Here is a 26,641-nt window from a genome sequence, read left to right on the forward strand (position 1 = left end):
TGAATTTATGCAGATACTGAGGCAGGACCAGAGCCCTAGGGAAGAAGGCACCTTCTAAAAGCATATATCGAGAAGCTCTCTTTAGAAAGCTTCTTATTTTAGAATTTGGTCGAAAAATCAAAATTGGTAAGACAACCATGGAAGAATAGACATTGTGCTGTTTATGCTTAAACATCCCATGCAGTGGCAAGCAATCCAGCCTGGCGTGGGCAGCTCTCTCATCTCGACCATGCTGCTAGACTGTGTCAGTGCCCAGTAGCCTAAGACCAGAGGACTGTTTTTATGATTCTGAAGTTTCTGTATTCTGTCAAACAGCACCAGTTCTGCTCATAGGGGTGAGCAGGTGCAAGCTGAGTTCTGCTCTTGGGAATTCGGGAGTAATGGGGGATTAGTTTTTAATGCCCTTACTTTGGTCAAAGTAAGAAATCACCGTGGTCTCATCACTGGTAGCCAGTTGTTTCAGAGCAACGAAATGTGTCATACTGTGTCATTTGATTTCTCTTATAAATGATACGATCAAGACAAATTTATTGCTTACCAAGTCATAGCTTTGTTGTAGAAGACCAGTCAGTGACAGAGCAGCAGAGGGGTGGGAGCACAGATCCGGTTAGTGCCCTGTACTTCAGTGGACACTTTTTCACTCCCAATTTGTAGGCAGTATTTTCTACTTTGTCATTCCTATGAACTAGCAGTGCCATTGGTTATGTATACTTAGGAATTCTGATGCCTGCTTATTTGGAAAAGGGAACAGAAATGCATCAAGGCTATGATTGAGCTGTGAGTACACCTGGGAGAGTCTTGCAAGAATGATTCCAGCAGTGCGCTTTCTGCAGAAATAGGACTTGATAAATTCCCTGAGTTGTGTTTCCTAGTGAGGCACCGCAACCATCCCAAAAGAGTTATCTGCTCACCCATGAAGACTTCCTTAGAAAAGGAGCCAAAGCAGAAGTGGTTTAAGCGTGAGGGTGGAGGTATTTGGTTTGCTTGGCTTAAATGCATGGGTGTGAACTGTAAGAAGAGGAAGTCAGCACGTCCTGCTCTAAGGATATCCAGTTAGTATCCAGCAAGCAGTGGAAAGATGCACCGCAGAGCTGCATGCGGGGTCAAAAAGCACATCCTCTACTTCTTTCCTTGCAGAACAGGGCTTGGTAAAACAATGCAGGGAACTGCTAGAAGCTCAGCTAGCAAGTGTGCACTCTTGAGTCCCCTCCTTATTAAATAAATAGACCATGCATCTCCCTCTACCACGGAGCCTGTCATCAAAATCAATAGGTTGCAGTATGGCAGAATTGAATAGGTGTAGTGGGCTTATTCTTGCTGTGAAATTACAGAAGTGCTGACTCAAATGTTTTCTGTAAACTGTAAAGTAACTGCTTTTGACTAAAATATTCTTTTTGTCTTGGATTCTTCCCCACGGTTTGTTACTGTGTCTGGAAGATGCCTCCCCCTGTGAGTTGTGGACTTTCAGCTTAATGTCAGTACTCATTAAAGTGTAGGAGCAGAAGAAATTTAACAGACTGGAGTTAAACTGCAGCAGAAGGAAGAACTTAGTGAACCATTCCAGGGGGTTTGCTTGGGTTTAATTGGTGCACACAGCTTACGTATGGCAGGTATGTGTACTTTATAGCGATGCCTCATGGACACATGATAAAATAATCTAAGCCGTCTCACCTCCTGCCAGGTGGAGCTATACGTACCGAGTAACTCAATCTAATTGTTGCAGGCACTGAACAGATGGGGTTTTACTGCCTTGGGTGCTGGGAGTGCATGAGAGAGCAGTGCCAGCAGGATCCTTGCCCCAAACAGCAGCTTGCTGAGCTGTAGCTCGCTGCAGGAAGGCGGGCTTGTGGCTGGGAGATGTTGCACAGGTCTCCAGCAACTGTGGTCTCGATGGCATGAACGGGGCAAGAGGATAAGGGGTTGCTTCGTTTTGGTCTCTGGGTGTAATTTACTTGCTGCCTTGTGCCTGAGCAGTTTGCAGCGTATTGCATAGTAAAACACTGAGCCCTTGTCATCTTATGGGGGTGATTGGTCATACATTTCATACAGGGAGAAGCTAAGGCACGTAAGAGGGTGAGGAATCTGTCTTTGCAAGTCTGAAAGAAATTGTTGTTTCTTGATTCCTGTTCCTGAACAATAACCACTGTATCTTGGGTCTCCCTTTTGTAGTGAAGCAGCTTGATAAAGTGGAGTGTTATGGAAGACTGTTATGCCCCTTCCTGCTTCTGCCTCTTCCCAGCCCTCATCGTGGTAGTACGAGCTTAGTGCACACTGGAGTTTTTGTCCATCTCAGAAGCAGTTGATTTTTATTGCAGAGGACAAGTTAACTGGCTGCCTTTGCCCTGCATTCTGCTTTCTTGCCCCGTGCACTGTGCTGCCATGAGCCTTCGGTTGAGAAGACAGATGGGTGTAAATGGATATAAAATCATCCTTGATTTCTTGTGAATTCTAAATACCACCCAAGTGTTGCTTCTTCTCTTTTCCACTGTAACAGGATGCAGGAAGAAATGAGCTTATGGTGCTACCTTTATTGTACAAGAAACATCTAGGTGTACATTCAGGTGTACACAAGAATGCTTTATGACAGGCTCTGCATACTGGGCCAGCAAAGCAGGAGCAAAGACCAGGTTCGTGCAGTGAATGAAAGCTCAGCACTTCCATCTCCAAAATGAGCTTTGCAACCTTCCTGTTCCTCCCTTAGCCTACTTTCCAGCACCTCTCGGGTGCTTAATTTCACTGCTCAGGACGACAGGACAGCGTTGTCTTGTGGGACTCTGGAAATGTAGCTGCCGTCAAGCAGGAGTGGGTATTAGACAGCTCATCTGCAATAGCTTGATGGGGAGAGTTTGGAGGTCAGAGAAGACGTGCAGAAGCACTGCCTGCCTGAGCATAGTGATTTTGCTTTCCCTGCACATTGGACCCAGACCAGCTTGTCACGAGGTGAAGGCGGGCAGGGTGCTGTTGCTTGCCACTGTGGGTGCACATGGACTTGAAGGTGCTCGGAGCTGGGGACCAGTGGCTTTGTGGTGCTGGTGTGCTTCGCTTCCTACGTGTGTTGTTACAACTAGTGGCAAATCAGATTGAGGAATCAATTAAATCTCTTCTTTCCATGCATGTCACATCAGTTTTCACAGGAGCCCATTGCTATCAGCACACTCTGCATCTTCACAATTTGTTTCTCAGTGTTTTTACCCTGAGCCCCTCTGAAGGGCAGCACTGGTCGTTTCTGCTTATTGGTGGCTGGAGAGCTGCTGTTGCCAGTGCAAAAGCAAGCCCTGTAGGAGTGAAGACAGCGAGGGGTGAGAATGCAGCTCACTAGAGGTATATCTTCTTACACTGTACTTCAAGGTGAGAGCTGCAGTCGGGAATGTCCCCGTTTCTTGAGGAAGAAAAAAAGAAAAAGGCCCACATGATGGTTCCCCCACTTCTCACCTTCCAACCCATACATTTTTAATGGAGAAAAGGCTAATAGCAGTCAGTTCAAGACTGGCCAAATTGTAGTTGCCTCAAGCAGCCAAAGTAGAAGCCTTTGGTTGTCAGAGTTCCGTCATTTGCTGGGGACAGGCTGCCCTGTGATCGGCTGATATTGCTCTGACCTCTGTCCTGCAGTCTTTTCACCTCTGCTTTCCTTGATCCTATCTATCTCCTTTTCCCTCTTTGTGCTTCTTCCTTCAGTATTCTTTCTTCTTGTTTTTAAACCTGACTTTATTTCTAAGTGAAATATTTCATGCTCCCCAGTAAAAACTGTGCCATTACGTTTTCTTTGCCACTGCGCTTTTTGCTCTGTTTCTGAGCTTTCCCTCTCCTCTTACATTTGAGACCAGTAGCTCTTTGGAACAGGGGCTTCTTACCAATGTATTTTTTATAGTGACAGTGGGACCCACTTGTACCGTCTAATAACGTGATTAATTCAACTAGTGCAAACGAATGATTCATTGGCATTTAGGTTCTGAAATCAGGGCAGAACACGTCATATTTTTTCCTGCAATCCTTCCCTTCTTTCCGAAGAAATAAATGCAGAAAGTAAATACGTAATGTATATATAAATAAATGTAAGTGTCCTATGTTGTACAGCCTTAACAAAAAAACCATACAGGTTCATTTGTGTCTCTGCATGCCTTCTGGCACCATGGTATCTAGGTAGCTTGCTCCCTACGAGTTGCATGAAGTGATGAGGATGTGTTTTCGTGAGAGCACTGGCACGGCTGTTGTGCGAACGATTCTCATGGGGAGATTGAGGAATAAAGAAAGTGGAGATCACTTGTGGTGCACCTCAGAGCACTAAGCGTCGACCTCGAGGCAAACCACTGGGTTTTTATGGCTCCTGAACCATTGTTTCACCTTCTGCCTGTTAAAATTCCTTCCCTTGTCCAGTGACAGTCTCCTCTGTTGCTAGTAGACTGCTGAAGTGTGAGCCTGTCGGAGGAGGCAGTGTTGTTAAAGTGACACCTCTCCAGAGCTGCTGAGATTTCTGGTCCCTAGAAACTGATGTCCCAAAAGCCCTTTGAAATTTGTACGACAAATGGCAGCCAGCCCCTCCAGGAGACTTTGCGGTGTGGAAATAAGCGTGTATGCTGGCAAAGACTAGTTGAGGCACTGCAATGTTTTGTCTTTCAGCTGACGTTTTACCATTTCCTTGCTGTTCAGACGTGTTGAAGATGCTCGTGTTCCATGAACGCCAAACAAGGCTTTTCTTTTTTTTCCTTCATGGTCGATACAGAAATCTCAGCGCACAGCCCATCAGAAACCTTTTAGAAGAGCTTTAACCACTCCTTTCCCTCTCCCCAAAGGTACCGTGTACTGGCTGATATCCCAATAATCAAGGCAATCGCGGTATAAAAATAAAACGCTGCCAAGGCTCAGCTGTTACGTGCTGGCGTGTGAACTAATGACAGCAAAGCTGCTGTTCTATTGTCCGTAAGGGGGAGACTGTGCTTAAAAGCTACAGTCCCCCGTTGTTTCCAGGAGCATACGCCTGTGGAGCAGCAGCTTTTGTAAAGTGAAATTCCAGCTGGTTCTCGGCAGCCCAGGGGGCCAGTTGCCTCAGAGTATGCCCCAGGGACAGCGTGGGTTTCAAAAGCCGGAGGAGTAGCGGAGGCATATCCGAGTCGTTGGTGCAGAACGGCCCCGTTGCCGCAGGGGCTGCGTAAGGGTGGCATTTCTCATAGCAGGTGTGAGGAGCTGTGCGGTGCGCGGAGCCTGGCCTCGGTAGGGTGTGCTCGGCAGGGAGAACCTGGCTGCGCAGAGCCAGGGCTGGATCCAAGCCCTTCGTGCTCCTCTTCCCCAGGCTGCCTGCAGGTTCGGGAAAACAGCTCTGCAGAAAGTCGCCTTGGGAAGGTGTTCTCAGTGGAGGAGAAACAAATTAAATGGCTCAACTTCTTCCTCTAGTTGCTGAGGAGTTGTCCATTTGCCTTTAGGGAAAAGAGGAAGGAGGCTTGAATTCCTTCTCCCCTTTAATGTCTGTTGATTCTTACTGCGCTGGCAGCTGGCTGCTGGCTTTGCTTTCCCTGGGCGAGTCCCAGCTGTGATTGCAGGTGCCGCTCCGCTAGCTCACATCCGAGCAGGGACTTGGGAGCAGGCGGCCCGTGTTGGAGTGCTTCACAGCAGTTGGATACAAATGAATGCTAAATCTGTTCCCTGGTAAATGTTGGAACCGTGTGAGTGCACTGAACCCCGCCGAGCTGCCAAACCTTCTGTCAAGCCAGAAGTTAAGTTGTTTTAAGTCTGTGTTCCCTTTTTTTTTTTTTCCCAATAGATTGTAGTGTGTCCTGTAGGAGTATAAATATGACTCCAGCCAGGCGTGAAACATGCAACTTGAAAGCCACAGCGTTCACGAGGCTGGGTAATGGAGAGTGTGGTTGTGACTCACAGGAGCTGCTTTTCTTGTCAAACTGAGACAGGAAGAGGCTGGGAACGTCTCTACCTGCCTCTTTGCTCTCCTCTGGAGGGAGGAAGGGTACGGGGAGCTTGGCAGGGGCCCTCCTGGGTTGGTTTTACTGATGTAACTGCCAAGGCTAGCGAGACAACAGAAACCCCCCTGTACTGAGCATGTCCTGGTGCTGTAGGAGTAGCCATAGGGGGTGTCTGCCCTGTGCATGGACTAGACTTGTGTTGATAATATGTGCGGCTGGGAATGCTGCAAGGAACCTGCACGTTCTGTTGTTGCTTTTATTTTCCCTCCTTTCATCCTCCCCTCCTTATTCCCCCCGCCCGTTAATCTTTATCTGTGTTTTTGAAGAGGTGAGGATGCGTCCAGGCTGGTTTTCTTTCCACCAGCTCTAAATATCCACCCGGCTCCAACATCACTTACTCCTGAGCTCAGTCACCAGCTCTTAGCTCTGATGAGGTTTTGAGAAAGTAGCTGAAAGCCTTTCTGGCAGGGGGAGGAGTGGGGAGGAGGGAACCCATTAGAGTGCAACAGAGGGAGCTGGAGTGAATTTTCATGCTGATGAACATGAGAATGAAAGTCCCGACTGCTGCTGCGATGTAATTTGGCCAGGCAAGTGTTCTCCAGGCACCATCAGCACACATCTGTGCTGAGCACTGATGTGGGCTGTTCCCATCACGAGCCTTTACCTCGGCACTGGGTCTCACGAGTAAAGTCCCAGCCAGGCCAGTTGCAAAACCTAGCATGGGGAGGCTTGCAAGTCTTGCCGTTTGTCTTCTCAGATGCACCTGAAAAGCAGAGGGGAGTCTGAGGAAATATTCTTGCTGCAGATGGATTTATTTATTTTTTTTTTCATATTTTACTTTTCATTTGGATTTCTCACGCCTGCCTCTAGATCCACCTGGAAGGGAATTGGGGTGGTACGTTGCTGCAGTCAGAGATACCAGGCAGAGGAGTGGGACTGATCAGCATTCTGCTGCTGTGTTTGGGACACTGGCATGAGTTATTGCTAGTGACCTAAATTGGGACTGAGGTCTGAAGTCACTGTGGTAGTCAAAGTAGTGGCTGCAGTGATGGATGACCACAAGTACGAGCTGACTACAGCGCTTCAAAGCAGAGTGGAAATCAACAGCAAAAAGCCACCAGCTCCACCACTTCAGGCAGTAAGTTTACATAGAGCAAGACATGAGGCAATGCCAGTTTTGGACAGGATCAAGAGAGAAAGTTCCCGAGCAGGATGGGGCAGCAATGTCCGGTTTTGCTGTCTCTTTGCTGGAACTGGGCAGTTTGCAGGCTGGTCCCAGCAGGCAGTGACTCCCCTTGCCAGAGCCACGAGCCCAGCCCTGTATGTGCAGGGACAAACGGACCCACGCACGGGGCAGTGCCTGCGTTTGCATTTTCCAATGAGCGTGTGACTGAATCAGCACAGGGCTCTCAGTGGGGAGTTTACCTTCAGCGGAGCAAGCAGTATCGTGCGTCGAGGGCTTCTTGGAGGACCGTGGCTCCAAGTGCACTGGCTCAGGTTGACGAGGAGTTTCTGCTGCATCCCTACGCTGTTCCAGAGACCTGTGAAAATTTCCCTTCTTTGTTTCAGAGCCATCATCAATCACTTCAACCCGAAGATAGAGTCTTACGCTGCAGTGAATCACATATCGCAGCTCTCCGAGGATCAGGTAAGCCAGGCGTATGACAACCTCTCTTTTCGCTTTGACCTCTGGAATACGGGTATTTCAGAGTACCTTGTGCTCAGCGGGGCTGACGATGTGCGGTAGCATGGGGGGTGGAGGTAGAACTCTTGTTCCTTGTTCAGGTATGGGTGAGAGGAGGACAAACAAGGCCTTAAGTGATTTTACTATCACGTGCAGACACCTTGGTCCTGCAAATGCAGGAGGAAAGGTAAAAATGATGAAAGTATGCAGCACTGTCAGCAAGTGTGGTTAGAGACTGAGAATCCTGGTGTTTAGAAGGAGACAGGAAGCTTTCGGCAGTGAATTTACTTGTCAAAGAGGTGTTGGACATTTGCTGTCATATCGGGCAATTAGAACTTGAGCAACAGTTGGTGGAAATGTTCTAGGATAATTGAATTCAGTGTCCTGAACAGTTGTTTTAGGTGGATTTTCGGAAGACAGGAGGTTTAAATAAAGAAGGTGAGAGGGTTAGGTTTCCCTTCCTTAATTTGGCCTGGTTTCCTCTCTTCGTGTCCTACCTGTGTTGTGTAAATGTGGAAATGTGGCTTCTTGAAAATAGGCTGCTGTGCATGGTCTCGGGAAGGGAAGAGGTGGCCTATTTCCCAAAATAAAATATTTGGATTGTATGTTAATCACTCTTGGAGAGGTGAATGACTACAGGAGCTGGTGGTAGAGAAAATACAGAGTTGCCATGCCACTTGGGCAAGACGCAGGTGTGTCAGCACCCCTGGACCTTCTGGAGCAGAAGTCGTGTAAGCAGTCTAGGACAGACCTCCTTGGAGTCGCCTTGGATTGCTGCTTCCACTGATGGGGTCCTTGTGCTTGTGTCTGTTAAAAGGTCCTGACCACATCTTACTCTACAACTAGTTTTTCTCCCTCTCTTTCATCCCCTGTCCAGGATACTTTTCATCATTACTTGCTGATATTCTCCCATGCTTCCCACTAACCTTTCCATTTATTATTGTACTTGATCTGAAACGAGTAAAACCCCAAAGTCTCAGGTTGAATGCTGTACTAATGTGGTGGAAAAAAATACAGGCCCTACTGCTTTTTTTATTCTCTTCTTAATATAGCTGGCTAGAAGAACACTGGTTTTAATTTACTCAATTTTTCTGTATTGTTCTGCCTCTGAGAGTCCCTGTACCCCCAGCTATGCTTTGTGATGGCTCCTGTTATAAATCCTTGTTCATTGATGCTATACTGATTGCATCGACCCAGGCCTCTAAAAAAAGCCTTTGATAGCCCAATTTAAATGGGAACTTGGGTAGAGAGGAATTTTGCGTAGTGTTTAGGTTAGACTGCGAAAGGAAATGCGCTTTTCACTGTCAGCTCTGCATAGTTTTCATCCCCCAGCAGTTCAGGGAGGTCAAGTTAAATCCTTTCTTCCCTGTGTTATTCTTTAAATAAAATCTGTAGCAGCAGGCAGATAATGAAATCAGTGCTGATGCACGGAGCATTTTGAGGAAGATGATTAGGAAGTTGAAAGACATATTTCTCCTCTTCTTTTCTCCCTTCATGAGCTCTCTCAATGTAGGGAGAACATCAAACAAAGCAAAACAATAATAGGCCCTGGTGAACTGCAGAGGAATAACGGAGATGTCACTGGAGAGGGACTGTGTGATCTCAGGGAGGGTGGTTAGTCAGCTCTCTGCAATTTGCTGCACCAGCAGCAGAGTGACAGAAGACTCACCTCTACATCTGGCTGGCCAGTGAACTCAGGTCTGGGTTTGGGGCTCTGGTTTCCCCTCCAGAAAGCCCACGTGGGAAGTACGTGACTAGTAAAGGTGGGTGGCTGGGGTCAGGGTCAGGCTTGTTCAACAAACTGAATTCATTGTTTTCATGCAGTGTTAGTGGTTCGGCACGGGGTGGGAGGGTCAAGCTCACCTTTTGGCCATTGCAGTCTCTTTTTTTTCCTTCCAGCTCTACCTTTTGTCTTTGTCTGTATTTGTTTGATTCCCCTTCCCTCTTCTCTCCGTAAATATTTTCTACACAAAATCCATCCTTCTTTCCGATCCTGTTTTCTGAAGTGTACCACATAAAAACATTTAATGCTGACATTTAAAATGTAATTGTACAACTTGTGTATCCACTGCATTTGGGACTGGTCATTTGCTCCTTTGAGTTATTTGGCTAGTTTCAGGAGACTAACACTTCTTTCCCTGACAACACTTGTCTTTGCAATTAAGGACACTTGTTTTTGCAATTATGAGGACCAAACTTTTCTTTTAATGAAGTTTTCTTTCTGAGCCAAGAAACTCATCTTTGGCTGGATTTTCATATGGCTGCTTGTACTCCTCTGTGGTATCTGAGGATCTCCTATTAATCAAGCAGGCATGGCTTGACATTCCTCTACCAGAGGGGGATTTTCCAGATGCTCTGAGTTGCTTCCAGTTCACTGGAACCTACGGAGCTTACAGGCTCATACTTGAACTTGTATGAAACTTGCTGTGTCCTGACTGTTCTGGCACCCTGCTCATGTATTAGATTAACTTTTTAATTTTATTTTTAATATCCTTAAAAGTAGCTAAGTAATCAGCTGAAAGAGGTTTTGCTCCATCTTGTTCTTTTCCTAATCCTATTGAAGATTTTATTACCTTGTTAATCGCCGATGTCCATTTATTACCATTCTCAGTCTGTCATTTAAGTGCTTTCTCTTTTTTTTTATTTATAAGCATTAATGTTAACATTATTACGTGCTGAGGGGTTTCATAGACCCTTGAAAATTACAGACATGGGACTGTTCTGAGGATAGGTTGTTAATGAGCTCCTACCGCTGCACATTTTCAGTCCTGTAGATCTCCAGGAATTGTAGTTTGACTGCACCCATCTGTGCTCTAGACAAGTATATTCCCAAGACTTCGTGACACTGCTTTGCTGACTATTTTGTGGTTTATTCAGTTTTTGGATCAGAAATACTGGGAAGAAGGCCTTTTTTCTTTCCGTACTCTCTTGAGCAGAGGGTGGGAGATTCCCAGGAGTGAGCTGATGCCAGGGGTTTGACTTTGATCCACCTCAAGGTAGAAACACCATGCCAGCCCTGCTAGTGCCCATCTGTAAAGGGTCTGCTTGCCAAAGCAAACTCCTAATCGTTCCCAGTTGTTAGCTATTTTGACCTTGTTGTAGTCCCTCACCGTGAAGCACAAAATGTCTTAGCCAGTTATTGGCCCCTTCCCTTCGCTTGCTGATTTGTTAAACCCGACTTCAGTATTAATTTTTTGTTTATGTGGCATTCTCCCTCTCAGCACTTCTGGCTTCTGTCTGCGTGTCCTTTAAGGAGATGAAGGATGCTGCACAGTCAAAAAGATTGGCAGTGAAGGGCCAATCCTGTGCAGGTTTAGCTCTTCCATGTAAACGATTATTCACAGGTCTTCAAAGATGCTTGGGTCCCTTCTCGAGTCAAAGGGCAGAATAGGCTTCTGTGATAGGAATTCGTAGGCTTATCTGTACTCTCCAGATGACTGGGCTGCCTCGTACTTAATACATTACAGGCAGCAGACTTTCTCCATGCTATATCTGATTTGAAATGCTTCTGCTGGAAAACGCATCGGGAGCCGTTGCAGAGAAGCAGTTCAAGGCGGTGAGAAAACAGCAACAGAGAATTTGCTCCAGAAGGACAAATACAGACAAACAGGCTGAGGACGCAAGATGTGAGTGGGCTGGACGGGGCCTCACATCTGCCTCTTCTGGAGGTGAAAGACGAGCTGTGTTTAAGGAGGCAGATCTTTGCCCGATGGTGATGTAGCATAGTTTTTCTGTAGAAGGAGAGGGACCTGGTACTTTTTTTGTAGGTGAAGTCACCTCAGAGCAGGAATGTCTCGTGGTGCCTTGCATGCCAAGAAAGTCTTGTGCCAATTTGCTGGAGAGTGAGGTAGCAAAATTGCTCACTGACATCTCTCTTTCTCCTTGGTACTTGTTCTCACTACGATCTCCTCTATAAGGGTCCTGTATTTGAGATGGCAGGCACAGGACTGATGATGCTTGCTATAGTCAGGAACATTTATGTGCTTTTTCTAATACAAGTCCTTCTTTCTTCACATCCACAGCAGGGACACTCGGTACCTCAGGTTGGGAGGTGGCATCAAGTTCAGTGTGAAAGACAGTTGTGAACACCTGTACTGCATGTATTAGTCTGGTAACTGCAGATGGAAAGTGCTAGGAGGCAGAACAGATTGTGATGGAAAAACAAAATGACGGTATTGGTTTTGAAATTGTGACAAATGAGTATAATACCTGGGTCGTTCCACATTGTAATACCTTTATAGCTCGGGTAGCTGCAATCCAGCTTGATCAGGCAATCTCAAGGAAAGGGAAAGGGTTTTTTGAGGTCATACTCCAACTGTTCTATGGTCCCTCTGCCCACTCCCTCCTTTTTTGTCCCCCCCCCAAGTCCTCACGGCTTTTTGTTACCAGGTGGGGCTGCAAGGCACTAATCCAAATTGCAGCTCAGGCAGCCTCCGTCAGTGACTTGCACAGAGTCACAAAATGGCACAATTGGATTTAGATGCCCAAAGGTATTCTTACCCTGAGCTATTGACGTCATAGTTTATTCAACTCGTTCTGTTTTCCATAACTAGCAGCAAAACCATTAGCAGATACAAAGTGCTTTGTTCTTTTTTAGCACTGCTGGCAGTGGGGTTAAGAGTTAAAAGCCTGTTGGCATGTGTGTACTTGATATTTTTAAAATGCTGAGTACCATCAGTGTGAAGTACTACTACAGTAATTCCTCTTAATCTCTTATTTTAATGCAGCATGTTGTGAGGGCTCCAGAAATACTTTTAAATGGTGTTGGTCTAACGATACTTCACTTCCAAAATGCAATGAGTTTTGGGGTAGAAACTATCAAGCTTGCTGGTGCTATGTTGTACACAGCAGCAGGTATCTGAAACTCCAGCTTAAGGGGTCACCAAGGCAAAGTCTTAATTTAAAGTCTTAACATCTCCGCAAATTAGGCAGGGGTGTTGGGTTTTGTGGCCTCATTACAGATATCTACTCATGATTAATGGCTTGAAACAGATTTTATTGTTTAACTCCAAAGAGCTGAGCTGTACCAGGTGAAATTTGAATCCCAGCTTTTTTTTTTAAAGGGATATAGGATCTATATAGGATCACAAAATGGTTGAGGTTGGAGGGGACCTCTGGAGATCTAGTGCAACGCCCCTGCCAAGCAGGATCACCTAGAGCCACTTGCACAGCATCTCATCCAGTCGGGTTTTGAATATCTGCAGAGGAGACTCCACAACCTCTCTGGGCAACTTGTTCCAGGGCTGTGTCACCCTCACAGTAAAGAAGTGTTTTCTCATATTCACGTGGAACTTCCTCTGTGTCTTCTGAAGTTGGCAAATTACCAGTTTGCCTGGCTGTTGGGGGTTCTCTGATTTAGGTATCTTTCTCTTTTTTTCTTTTATTTTGGTTTCCCACAGAAATTATCCCCATAGTTTGCTAATGCCTCAGACTGCTTTATGCAGTGTGCCAGACTGAATGGGTCTGAAGAGGCTTCGAGGACTGATCAGCTTTGCTGCAAGGAGATTTGAAGCTGGAGGTGAACTTGGGAGCAGTGACTTTGTGCTGTGTAGTGGCTTTTATTAACATGCAGAATGCAATAAACTGTGCGTCATTGGAGTGGGGGAGCAAGTGTGGTAGGCCATCAGAGGGACAAAAGAAGGGCTTTGTTTTTAAAAAGAGATACTTGCTGATGGAGAGATGTAACCATATTCCTAATTCAGTCACAGAAATCTCAGCTAAGAAATAGGAGAAGCCCTTCAATTCCTTTCTCTTGCAGGCTTGACATAAATGTTCTCCAGCATCCTGCCCGCTACCACTCACGGCAATCAGCTGCTCTGGGCCTCTCTGTCTGAGGCAGCGTGACCCTGGCTCGCCTTGGCACAAAGGAGTCTTCCTGCCCTTTGTGCATTGCAAATGCTAAGGCACATCTTGCTTCGTATTATTTTTGTGAGCTGTCCCCTTGGGCAGATCAGGGACTGCATCAAAGTGCAGCCTGGTAACAAAATGAGCCCGTTAAACTTTGAAGCAAGACTTGCCTTCAGTTCTCGTGGCTTTTTTCACATCCTTGCCTGGCTCTCACTAGTACCACCAGGACTGATAAGGGCCTGAAAACTGCTGTAGCCAGCAGACCACTGCATGCTGGGGACTTGTTCTAGAACATCCGCCTTCCTGAGTGGCTCTTGAAGCTTGCTGTGAAAGGTAGAGTCGCTCGGAGCTAGTGATGTTTCTGTGCTGGGCTGCAGAGGCAACACTGGATGTGAGTTACGAGCTCAACCTGAATCACAGCTGGAAGCGTGCTGAGCAAGAGCAGGAGGAATAACTTTGCAATAAGCTCCCCATCCATGTTCCAGTGCTTGTCCTGCACCCCCAGTGTATGTTTCACAAAACAGTCCCCAGATTCCTGCTAGATTTTGGTTTTATATGCAGTACTTAACTAAGCCTGGAAAAGGGGCTGTGGGTAGCTAGAGGATGGGGCTGCAGGTTTGTGATCAGAACTCCTTCCTTGGCTGCCTGTGTGCTGCCCTGAGAAAACCAGGAGCCCCGTTTCTTCCTGTGTGAAAGGGCAGCTGATCTGCAGCCCTTGGGGAGCCAGGCAGTGTGCTGGGAAAGGCTGCTGCGCTCAGTGCCAAGCAGTGTTATGGATTGCCGTCACCGCTAAGCGCCTGTATGGGGCACGGAGACATCCACCGGGGATTGCAACAGAATGATCAAAACAGTCTGCATTTATAAAGATTAAATTACAACTTTCCACATCTGCGATTAAAGGAGGAGCTGTCAACGGCTGGCTTGTGAGAATCCGCAATTCAGTTTGCATTTTGTAAAACTTGAGATTGAGGAGGTTTTTAATCCCTTGTGAAATCGGGAACAATAGGCACTGGATGTTGCCAGGTGCATAACGCGTATGGATACCGTGCAGACTTCTCTTTCATCGTTCTCTGTAAAGCTGGATTTATAGCACTGTACTTTGTTACCCTAGTCCCAAGGTCCACCCTAAGCTTCCTTACACTCAGTCATCTTTCTGCCTGGGAGTCCTGAAAGGAGGCAGCTATAGCCTGCTGTGTCAGTTATAGCCACATCACTGTCTGTCTTTCCCAGAGTCAGCTTGTCCTCTTGCAAAAGGGGACAGGCTTTGTGCCGTGACTGCCAGCCACGCTCATTCTGGGGCTTCTTTAGGATAAAACCCCTGAAATAAAATTCAGAGGTTGCTAGTCGCCGTTCTCCCTGATAGTATCCTGCTGTAACAGATGATGCCTTTGTCTTCTTCCTCGGGATCCTCTAGCTGGAGCTGCAGCTGTTTCCCCAAAGTGACAAATTGGGTCATTGCTCTGATTTTGAAGTGGGAAGCAAATAGAGCTTTGCAGTCTCCCCGCCTCCCAGAGCAGGAGAGTAAACGCTGCTGAGCCAAAAGGTGCTGCACCTGAACAGAGCTCTGCTCAGCTGGAAGATGTGTTCTTTTGGCTCTCTAACGCTTGGCATTTGGATGTTAAGACAGTAAGTTCAAATTGCTTGTCCGCATTAGGGAGCTCAGAGGCAAACCTCTTAATAGAGGAGAAAGAGGCATTTCTGATGTGTGTCGCTCTTTCTGTGTTCGTGGGAGATCTGAGGCAGACAGCAGAGTTGCTCAGGGAGCTGAGATGTGTCATTCAAAGACAACAAGCAGGGGAACGATGGATGTCCAGAGATGGCACTGGGGAAGATGGCTCTGCATCAGCCAGGTGCCTGGGGCTATGAATCAATTCCACTGCCGTTTTCAGAGGGCGCTTGGATTCCCCTGTGGCTCAGTTAAGGCACAAATAGGCTCCTGGGGAGCAAAGGCTTGCTAACAGCACATGCTGTTTCAGCAGCAGCATCTGCCTTGTTGCTGGCGTGAGCAGGCCTGTGGAAGGATATTAATTCTTTGCATTGTGTTCGCTTTTGCACAGCACCTGTTCATAGGAATTCCTCTTCCACTTTTTCCAAACCGTGGATTTAAGTTCTCCATCAAAAAACTGCTTGGCAGCAAGAAGTGCTAACAGGAAAAGTATATTCCAGCCTCTCAGATAAGAAGCTAACGAAGCAGCCTGGACCATTGTCTGAAAATGCCTAGGATTTCTAAAATAAGCTGATGCAACCCAACAACCTCCATTTACATTAACTGTTGTCACAGTTGCATGAGTGTTAGTTGTAAAGGAGTTGTTAGGATGACCTCTGGCAGTAGGAGTAGTATGGAAATTCTGCAGATATATCCTTAACGTTTGGAGAACGGGGTAGTTTCTTGCAGACTGACATCTAACAACATTTGTTTCCAGAAGCCCCTGCCATGCCCTAGTCTCCTCCTTGGAAACTTTGCCATGAAGTCTTACTGGGTGCAGAACCCACTAAGGGTAATTTGTGCTTCAGGCTTATTTATGCACAAACCCCATCTTGGTTTCCCAAGTGTATTTTCCTCAGCAATTGTAATTCAGCAGACAGCATCTGTTTTTGAGGTGGATATAAAAACACATGCCAAATGCTGTTGAACTCTTACTCTTGGACTTCCTGACTGCTCTGAAAACGCTGGGTTGGGGCTCTGCTGTAGTGTGTATTACGTGCAGTAGAAGCAGAGAGGTTCTTGTGAGTGCTTCTCCTCCCGCTTGTGATGGTTTGAGTGAGCTCCCCTCCCACTAGTGACCAGTCGTACCTCCAAGATGACATCCACTTGCAGTGACATGCGATGACAGAGAAGGATATGGCATCTTTCTGGCAATGTGATTTAGCATCTGGGATTAGGTAAGGAAGCTGGCGTAATGTGGTTAGCTGTCTTGTTTTGGGGGCTTTGACTTCAGGAAGGCCTGCACAATCTTTTGCAGACCAAAGCGAGCCACTTTGCTCATGTTCTGAGCTGTCCTAGAGCTCTCTGAGCACCTCTGACACAGTGAAAAGCCAGATATAATATCATGGTGATACTGTGAGTCTGTTTCTCTGGGTAATGCTACCAACTTCACACTGGTTATATTTCTTCAGCAACATCCGTGCAGTGAAAGTACCCACGAAGCTTGCAGTTAGAGCAATGGTTTGCTAAGACACCAGTCGTTTCATTTAGGTATTGCATTGTCCTTTACAGCCTTCTCCTGCTTCTGTCAAAATTAATATTCCATACCCAGGACGAAGCAATCGTTAGGTGAATATGGAGGTTACACAGAGCCTACCCTCGGATTTCTCTCTGTCAGCAGTCCTTCTTCCAAGTTTTTAAAGGAAGAATGTGCTCAGCTGGCTAGTGACGGTCTCCCTTTCCATTCCTCTCCTGCACTAGAAATCTGATACATCTCCCCAAACCTAGGTGCTAGCCTTTGCTCAGCTGTGTCATATAGGTAGCTTGCTGGAGTCAGACATCTGTCTAACTCACATGAAATGCTACCTATTGTTGTCACCCTGTGGTGTCAGTGAAATAGTAATTTTATGTAATGGGACGTAACGCCAAACACGGGTCCAGATGGAGCTTTGCATGATTGCATCTGTCGTTTTTTGTCCATTTCCCTTCTTCTTCAAAAAGGTAGACGAGCTATGCTATTGACTTCTTTTAGGCCATGTTTCGTTTGCATTAACTACTTGTAACATCTTGAAACACCAGGACAGGAGCAATCTTCCAGCTGATAGAAGCAGAAATGGGGATTTCTGAGGGAGCCGAGGTAGTCATGCTGGAACTTTGGTTTCCTGTCTGTCTCTTGTTTTCTGCTTCCAGACTTTTTTGCTAGGAGTTTTTGAAGCAGTAGCTAACGTTTCTGAAAGCCAACGATTTGATGGAAGCATCTCACTACAGACTCTTAATTTTTACTTCAGTTATGAGGATGTGCTTTTCTATTTTAAGTGATGGACCTATTTAATTACGGTACCACCTACAAGCTGCTTTGTAGGTATAGAAAGGAAACTTAGGTCTGTTGCTGAGCTAAAACTCCCCTTTTCAGAAGAATAGAAAGAAAGCTTCTGTAATGCCTCATCTCAGCCTTCTTCGCAGACACCTGAGCGTATGACACACTTTTTGCAGGGGAGAATATTAACATGATGTGAACTTAATTTCTCCAGCTGATGACAGTTTCCCACATCATCGAATTCTTGCTGAGCTTTCTGCTCTCAGTGGTGCCCAGAGGGATCATATACCAGAACTGCTTAAGTCTTAAAAGTGCATCTGTCGTTAGTATGTCGATGTTTCAGAACTAGGACTTGGTGCTAGGGCTGGGCCGTTAATGTCACAGCAAACCTCTCAGCATAAAGAAGTCGGTCACTGTACTGGGACTGCTGACCAGCCTGTCCCAATTGCTCATCTGAAGGCAGTTGTTTAGTCAAACCAGCAACTCGTGGTCTTGTCTCAGCTGCATTGTTAGCTTGAGGCAAAGCCCGGTCCCTTACCCTCACCCAGAAGCCCTTCCCCTGAATGAAACACGGATGGAGGTAACTGCTCTGCAGGGAGACCTGGACTGAAGCCACCGTGCTTTTCATGTGAGCTCATAACTTGGTATGGCCTTGGCTTACGTATGTCAGGGAGAGCTTTTTCTGTGATGTGTTTGGAAAAGGTCAGGTCAAGGTGCCTGAAGAAAAATGACTGGTTGGTTCGATCCTGAACTTTGTTTTTAAAAAGAAATGATGCAAACATTTCAGAAGTTAAATCTGTTTTTGGGAGTGGGAGGATTTTATTTTGATAGCGTTCCTCTTTAAAAATGAAAGGAAAATCACCCGTCTGTACTCTCACAGAAAGCCTTGCTTTCCAGCTCTCGACAGGGCTGTGGTTTAAAAAGTGAATCCGGACTCAGGAGTGCTCACCTCATGGCCAGTTATCTTACATGGTTGGGCCCAGGTGTGTGCAAACTGCAGATTCTTCTGCTCCCTTCCTTGTTACAGAGATGGGAACAGCTGCTGCAGGAATTATCTGTGAAGTGTTTAAGATCACACCTAGCCTTTGTTACTTGCTGTTGGAAAAAGGTGACCAGACCGTTCTGGTGCTGTGTGCCGCTTCCCGGCAGAGGTTGTAAGGCCTTCTGGGGGAGTGCCAAGTGGCGTTTCAGACCACGGGCTTCTCTTACTCTGTGTAGCTCCTACTGTTTGTTCCCTTTCCTCTGGGTATTGAATTGTTGTTCTGGCAACATTATTTGGCCTGGGTTTTATTCTGCCCTTGTTTCTTCTGTGGGGGGCTGTATGCCCTCACACTGCTGACAGCACGTGTTTGAGAGGATTCCTTTACATATGCCTCTTTTGAAAAGGAGGGAATTGTAAAATGCCAGCATGTGATGATAGAATATAAAGTAGGTCACTTTATTTCCCTTTTTTCCCTCAGTTCTGCAGCTCTTGTGATCTTTGAGTATCAGACAGTTTTGGAGACTGGGAGAGTTCAGCGGGCTCCTAAAGTCTTGATAGTCATCTTGGGATTGGGCCTTGGCAGACCACTAGAGACATCCTCTTTCTTCTTAGCCTTTGTGTGCCTTGGATACCCTGTTAATTAGTGCCCTTGACATGTTTTAGAGAGATGAGAAGGAAGAACTGTGACAGCTTTCCTAATGCACAACCATCTCGCGCTGCTACGATGCCGCGTCCTGTGCCTGCTGCCAGGCCTATCCCCCTGTTCTCCCTGAGTTGATTGTAGCTGGCAGTTGTCATCTAGAAGCAGTAAACCAAGTGAACAGCTCTACTTATTACCATTTATAAAAATGCACCAAACAGAAGCCCTAGGCACAGTCACAAGTCAGTCCTTAAAACAGCATATGGAAGTGAGTATTCCCTGAGTAAGGCCCGCTCAGGCCACGGTAGGTTTACAACAAAGGCCAACACCTTAAAGTACCTGAATTTTTCAACCAGCAAACTTGCTTAGGTTTATTCACACAGATGAAGATGGAGAAGTGCTGGGGTTAAATTTTAGCACTGTTTCAGTGAAACTCCCCCTTGTGAGTGGTTCTCAGAACTGTGAGATCAGGAGCCCGTTAAATGCAGAAGTGTGTCCCCCTTCAGCTTCTGTGCCTGGCTTCTCAGCAGGGTAAGTGTGGCACCAGAGTGTTCTTTGTTAACCCAACGTGGGAATGGACCCGATGGTTTTTCTCACCTTAGCGGTGTGTTACCGTGTGACCAAATGTGTGCAATCTCAGTTCTTGTAGAGCTTTTCTGCCATGCGAGATGGAGACGCAGAGCAATCTGCTCCAAAGCTTCCACCCAACCTGCCTCCTGGTGATGGTGAATTCCTGAGTGGGCTGCTCAACAAATGTGCCTGGTTAGTTAGGAAAAGTCACACGCTTCTGTGTATTAGTATTAGGTGCTGTTTCTTAAGGAATTTGCTAAGCAAGCATGAAATCCTCTTTAAATATAGTCAAAACTTCAGATGTGAGAATAATATCAAGAGGGCAATGCAGCATCAATTTGGGAGGAGCAGGATTTAATTTTCCCATTAAAACAAAAATAGTTGTGCAAATAAAACTACAAGCTGATGCAGTACAAATTAGTGGTTTTAAAACCTGGCAAAAATGCAGCTGAGTTATTAATCTCTGAACTGAAGCCCTTAAGTCCTTGTAAGCGAGTGATTTCTGCTCGTCATCTAATCCCTTTGAAACGTGGAAAACAGACCCACAGTTGTTCTCTGCTGTGTAGTAAGAGGAAATTAACCAGTGAGCAAAATAAATTGATTAATTGGCAACAATAAGGAGCTGTGTATGCACTGTATCTAATTGCTTTTTTATATCATCTTCCTCTAACTTTTTGGAAGACACAGGTTTATGGGTTGCATATGCAAAAATATGCTGGAAAAAAAATCACAGGATTTGAGCCTTCAGTTTCAAAGATCATTGCGTGCATTGCGTTATATTGCTTTGGACAGTCTCTAATGGGGACGTTGCTCAGCCAAGCTGAATTTTATGCAGTGGAAATTCAAGCTGAAATTGAACACACCTCAGAATCACGGAGTAAATCAAATCTCATTTCCTCGCTTGCGGAGAACGTGGGCTGTGTGGGCTTTCTTCCTCCTCCTCCTTCTCAGCAATTTTTATCCTGCCAGGTCAGAGCTACCTTTTTCCTTGTGAGAAATTCCAAGCGAGTGGCTTCCCTGAGCCTTATTCAAAAACCCATCAGAGCTAATAGCTTTGAAAACGTTTGATGTCCAAGAGGCTCTTGGGCATCCTCACACAGGGGTTTTTAGGCTGTAGAACAATGGTGTCCTCCAAGCACTGCAGAAATTACCGTGGAGATATTTCCCTTATAGATCCTATAGGAACTTATCCAGGAATACAGTAAAAGAAATTTAGAGAGAAAGTGGAAGTCTTGGTGATCAACTCCTTGCCCCCACGAGAGAATAGCATTACTTTTGGCTAAGCCTTCTGTAGTGCTGTACAAATACATCCCATCCCTACAGCCGGCACGTTCAGTTGAGAGCAGTGACAGCCAGGGGTACGTGCTTTTTGATTCAGAGGGCAGGCATTGTGGACAGGTAGTTCTTCAGCTTGCTGCTCTGCGTACCAATTAGCTCAGCTTGAGGATTCAACAGCAAAAGGTGCTTTGGAAAAGAAGCCTAAGTTTTGTTCTCCTCATTCTTTGGAGAGAGTGGGTTCAGTGCCAGCACAAGTCACCTTTCCCATATACATCAATGACGGGCGTACAGCCAACACAATAATCTTATCTGGTCTGTTAGCAATAAACCTCCCCTTTTGTCTCACGTCCTTTCTGTCCATCCAGCATCTAAACCTCTGTGGAGATAGCACGGTCACTCTCGTAGAGGTAAGAGGCGTCTTTTCAGCCTCTTGTCAGCCAAACGTTCTCAAAGGATATGTCCTCTGTGGTGTTTTGGGGCGCTTGCTGGGAGTCTCTGAATTGCGAGAAAGCTGGTGAATTAGTAGGTTTGATTTAAAGAACAAATGTTGTAGGGATAAACGCTAAGTTCACAGGCACGCAAGCCCTTTTTGTCCTCCAAATATCTTTGGATTGCAAGATGCCGCTTTACTGTGGCAGGAATCCTTTTTGAGAGACATAGCTATTATCTTGGGCCCTGATTGCTTCTGCTAGGTATAAGGAGAAATGGCTAGAAATAACAGGGAGTCAGCAACTTTGGGTGCCTTTGTGTTTATTTCAAAGAGTGCACACAGGCTTCTTTCCCTGAGAAGGACAGTAAGAAGCAGCAGACGTTTTATTTTTGAGAAACCTCAGACCTATTTTCTATGTATGGTCCATGCCCAAGTCTCTGCTCCCCCTCAGATTCATCTTGCTAACTGCTATCTTCCACATCTCCATTTCAGTCAGGAAGAATCTCAGCCCACTAAGTTTAGCATCTTAAATGCCTTGCAAGTGATGGTCTTGGGTAGTGACCTCTGTATTTCCAGCTGTCTCACTAACCATTCAAATGCTCCTTCCAAATTAATTTAGCAATCAACTTTAAGCAGCTCTGTGATTCTTCTGTTATTATTTTTTTTATAGGCAAAAGACCTTTTCTATGGTGGCCATGAATGCTTCCAAGCATAAACAAGCTCATTCCGTTTCAGCTCTGGTCATTGCCCAGATGGAGTTTAAAATGAATGGCCCATTCCAGCAGCACAAAAGGGGATAATTTAGCAAATTAAAACGTCAACAAGCTTTTCTCTTCCAGCATGTCATATCAGAAATTATTTGGTTCTCTTATTTCTGTCGTCATCAGAAACTTTTCCCTTCCTTTTCTCCCAGCTGTGCAATACAGATTAGAGTAGGAACCAAGAGTGTGTCTGGGATTGAGGAGTCGCTTGATCGGGACAGACTTGAGCCTGTCTCCTTTGTAGGAATCTCGTGGCTGTCATAATTCTTATAAACTTAACTTGCACAGCTGCAATTTCTAGGGGATAGTCAAGAGGTCTGTTCTTCCCTGCCTCCTCAGTTACTTCTGATGTCAGCATTGTACCTGGTCATTTAGCACTCTCAGTATTTGTATACTCAATGAAGACGCTTCTGAGCTGCACATCAGAATGCCTTAACTCTGAAATAAGTGCCTTTGAAGGAAGAACTGTAGACTCTGTAGTGCAGTTTAGGTAGCCTGCACTTAAACTGTCTTAAACCAATTTTGGAATTGCAGCCTTAGAGCACACGTTTTGCAACTGAAGTTCCCTTTTTACTACAGGATTTTCTGTTTATAAGGATCATCTCGCAGCTTATAGCTGTCTGTTCCAACTCCAGATTTGCAAAAGCTTTAATAGCTAAAACTTTCCTACGGGTTGAGCTGTGCACAAACTTCCAGGCACTGCCCACCTTTCCTTATTAGCTAGCTCCCCTAGCACACTGCTACTACAGCTTTTGTCCCTAGAGGCAAAGCAGCTATTTGCAGCTAACCAATTGACTGTAGTTCTCCCGTTTCTTTTGGGGAATATCTTTAGAAAGAATTTTTGCAGATTGAATTTATAAGGCTCTTAGAGCCTTTAAGCTGTAGGAAAGTCTGCTAGATATTGCCATGCAGGAAGGGACTCTGGGAATCACTGGGATAAGTCTGAAAATGTTGGCTCAAGGCTCAACAGTCGTCAGAAAGGCAAACAGAGGATTAGAAGTTATTAGAGAAAGAACAAAAATAAAGCAGGAGTACTGTGTTGTCACTGTATAAGCCTGATAACCCATGTTTTAAACGTTGTATATTGATTCAAGCACCCTTATTTCAGGAAAAAAATATTGTAGAACTGCAAATTAGTACAAATAATCAAAGAGTTACTTGCTCATCTGATTTCTTGGCTCTCCAGACTTCTAGCTTGCATTTAAAAGTTCTGGTTTTCCCTGTCTTAATGGACTTGAGTTAATTTTCCTTTTGTGGTCAGTTAAGCAGGTGAGTTCTATTTTTCTTCTTCCTTGACATTCTCACTGCATCTCCTCAGGCCACTGAATCATTGCGTTTTTATCACTTTCATTGTGCAGTTAATAGCTAGCCTTCTGTTGCCGCTAATTGCTTAAATTTAAGCAGGAGCTGTGGAACAGATCTTTCTGAGCTCTGCCCCTCCAAATACCTACCTTCCTGCCCTAGTCCTAGCAGAGTTTTTCTCTGGAATGTCCTTACGTTGTTCTTAGTCACCTAGTTGCTTTAAATATACAGCATCCGCTTGTTTTATGGCTTTTTTTTTTTACCGTATTGCTTTTAAACTTTGCTGCTTCCATTAAGTTTATTCATGTTGCACAAAGTGTGCAAGATTCAGATCATTTAAAAGATAAAAGCCACGAGCTAGGTTAGCATCTACTTTTTCTCAGCAAGTGTCAGACCCTGGGCTATGCTAGTAGCATTCATAGAGATTTCTCTCTCTCGTTACTCTAAGAAGCAGAAAAAAATAAGTGTGGCAAGCTCCATAACTTTTTGGAGTGTCTGTGTTCTCCTTTCATCCATCTTGATCTTCAAGTCAGGCTCCTGTTGAACTTTTTTTCTAAGTCAGTCTGTAATCAGTATATCCTGTAGAAGTCAGTGGTGGCTGCATGAGGAGCACAAGCTCTCTTGCATCCTTTTCTGATTCTTGTGAACCTGGAGCAGGTGACATAGTTCCAGAAACCTCCCACAATTGTAAATGTTTGATTAGACCATAACCAGAATAAGCCTCCCACTTGTTTACCCTTGAGCACAAGTAGATGCACAAGTAGATTTTGGTTTCCTTCAAACTGGAGCAGTCCACTTGCTTTTGTCTCTTGAATGGCAAGGGTGTTTTTGGAATACCCTGTCCTAATCAGTTCTCTAGAAAGCCTTATTTCTGAGACAGTTGTCTTCAGGGAAATCTTAATTTCTTTATTAAGAACTAGTTTCCTCATCTTCTTCTTTGTCTGGTGTACACCACGTATGCTGTTAGCACTTAACTGAAGCAATCTGAACCCAAAGTTGTGTATTTTGGTTTCAAAATTTGCCAGGATGCTTTCTGCCTGCTGTCCCTAGAAATATGTATATTTTTTTCTGACTTTCTTAAAATCATCAGCTGCTGTTTTTTAGGTTCTTGTAGCTGTCTTCGATTTCTGTAACAGCTTCGTGTGTCCTAGCTTCTCAGTTCAGCTGGAGCAGCAGCTCACAACTTCCATCCTTAGAAACAGTTTTAAACTTTTATCTTGTTTTGGGCACCAGGGTTACTGATCTTATTTGGTCAGTTACCTGCTGTGCTGGAGAGCTGCTGCTGACTGTTTTCTCTCTGTGTTCAGGGAGACAAGATCCTCCTCTAAAGGGAGGGTTGCACCAACAAATGTACACAAATCAGAGCATTCATTTGCAGCATGCTGGCTAGCCAGTTTGGTTGAACAGGTAGCATGCACAGTGAGTGTAAGGATGCTCTTCTTCTTGTCCGATGTGCTGGTGACAGCAGTTGATTTATTGCTGTGCTAGAATGCAGCTGCTAGATAAAAGCTTCCCTTGGAACAGCCCATCACATTTCAGCACTTAAGTTAATTGTAAGCACAATGGGGAAATAAAAAAATTAACGGTCCGGTCCGTAGCTATCTGCAGTGCATTTCGAGCCTTGGCAGAACGGCAAGTGCTCTTACATACCTAGCAGTGAGCAATGTTTTCATAAATGCCACCAGCTGGAGATAAGGGTTCACAACTCCAAAACGGGCTGTAACTCCAAAATAGCAAATCTATCTATCTCGGGGTTTTATGCTCCTGCCATCGTCCTGTCTGCTGCCTGCCTTCCTCACAAAATTTCTAACAACAGGCAAGCTTAGTGGACCTCTTCCAGTTCCTGGCAGATCTCACCATCTAGGTCTAGAAGCCTGCTCTGAAGGGTGTCTATTTTATTAATTGATAACTTTTAATGTAATTACGTTCATGATCTCTAACTTTTTTCCCTGTGTGAGCTTTGGAAATGCCAGCATTGTATGTGGATGTTCATTCATGTACAAGAGCTTGGCGTGGGGACTTCATTGCACATTTACAGCTTCCTCTTGGTGGAGCTAGGTAATGCTTTGGCTTTGGTATCCGTGAGGTCAGATCCTCCATAGATCGTTGTCTGACACTGTTTAACAGCGGGAGAAGACCCACTGATCCAACCAGTCTGCAAATCACACAGCATTCAGAAATATCCCAATAGAGCTGAACACCTTTAGGCTTCTAATAGATTGTGATTTGAAGACATTTCTGGAGTAAATAACTCTTGTCCAAAAACAGGATGTAATTTCTGCTAGCAGAGCTCAAGGAATGGCAGCCGTTTCTGGGAGAGCCTTACTGATCCTTAGAAGAGGATATATGTAACGGATATAATAAGGATATTATATATATATATAGGCAGTCCTGTAACGTGACCAGACCTCTTGTGTCGTACTGCCCAGCATTGCTGATGTGTCCTGCATCAGTGCAGTTCTGGTTCATACCTCGGAGGGGAGGTTTGCCCTTAGTTACTATCACTTAATCTTTTGGGTTAGTTGGATTTTTTTGATTTTTTTTTTTAACTGTTGGAAAAGCCCTCCTTCCAGGAATTTTTCCTGCCCTCAGGTTAGACAGGCTGCTTCTTCCTCCTGAGAGTGACAGTTGTGTGAGCTGGTGGGGGCTGTGTTGGCTGTACGCTCTCAGCCAGCAGCAGGAGGTGGCTGTGGGTCCTTCACTTGCATGTAGTACAGGCAGCAGGTGCTTGATGTAGGGGATCTGGGGCACTGGAGCAGGAATGGCAGCAGGTTGCGTATCTTGCACATGTAGCATGCCTATATATACTTGCATCTCATGCCCAGATCTTTGTCCTTCCCCCTGTGCTCACCAGATCTACTCTGTATCCTCTGGGTCTGTGGATGTGTGCTGTGTAGGGCATACCAGAGGTATCTGAATTGTTACTGTCATAGCATCCTCCTCCTCCTCTTCCTCCTAGCGTTCATGAATGTGGAATTATTACCCATGGCTTGATCAGCTTGGGGGCGAAGGGTTGTGCTGAAGCACCAGCACTGCGTTTAGCTCCAGGGCAGCTGCAAAAGTAAGGTAGTGCTGGGTCAGACCAAAGCTCTGTGCTGCTGCGTGTCCCACGATGGGCACTGGGAGCTGCTTCCAGCGCACCTGTGTGCATCCTCTCTGAGCCTGGCTCCTGCAGACGGTGCAGGAGGAAGAGGAGACGGAGATAATTGTGGCAGGGGTCTGGGCAGAGTCTGGTGGGAAACGTGGCAGCTGTGTGTGTGTGTGTTTTTACTT

General features: G+C 45.6%; 1 protein-coding gene across 2 annotated transcripts in view; it reads left to right on the forward strand.

Annotated features, from left to right (window-relative positions):
- Positions 1-26,641, forward strand: part of ARMH3 (armadillo like helical domain containing 3) — a 120,754-nt gene that overhangs the window by 80,691 nt on the left and 13,422 nt on the right. For both annotated transcript variants that reach the window (XM_083844077.1, XM_083844078.1), the window contains exon 24: positions 7,482-7,560. In XM_083844077.1, coding sequence (XP_083700203.1) covers positions 7,482-7,560 — 79 coding nt within the window. The remainder of the gene's footprint in view (positions 1-7,481; positions 7,561-26,641) is intronic.

Source organism: Anser anser, assembly GCF_964211835.1.
Source record: "Anser anser genome assembly, chromosome: 7".
NCBI classification, from domain to species: Eukaryota; Metazoa; Chordata; class Aves; order Anseriformes; family Anatidae; genus Anser; species Anser anser.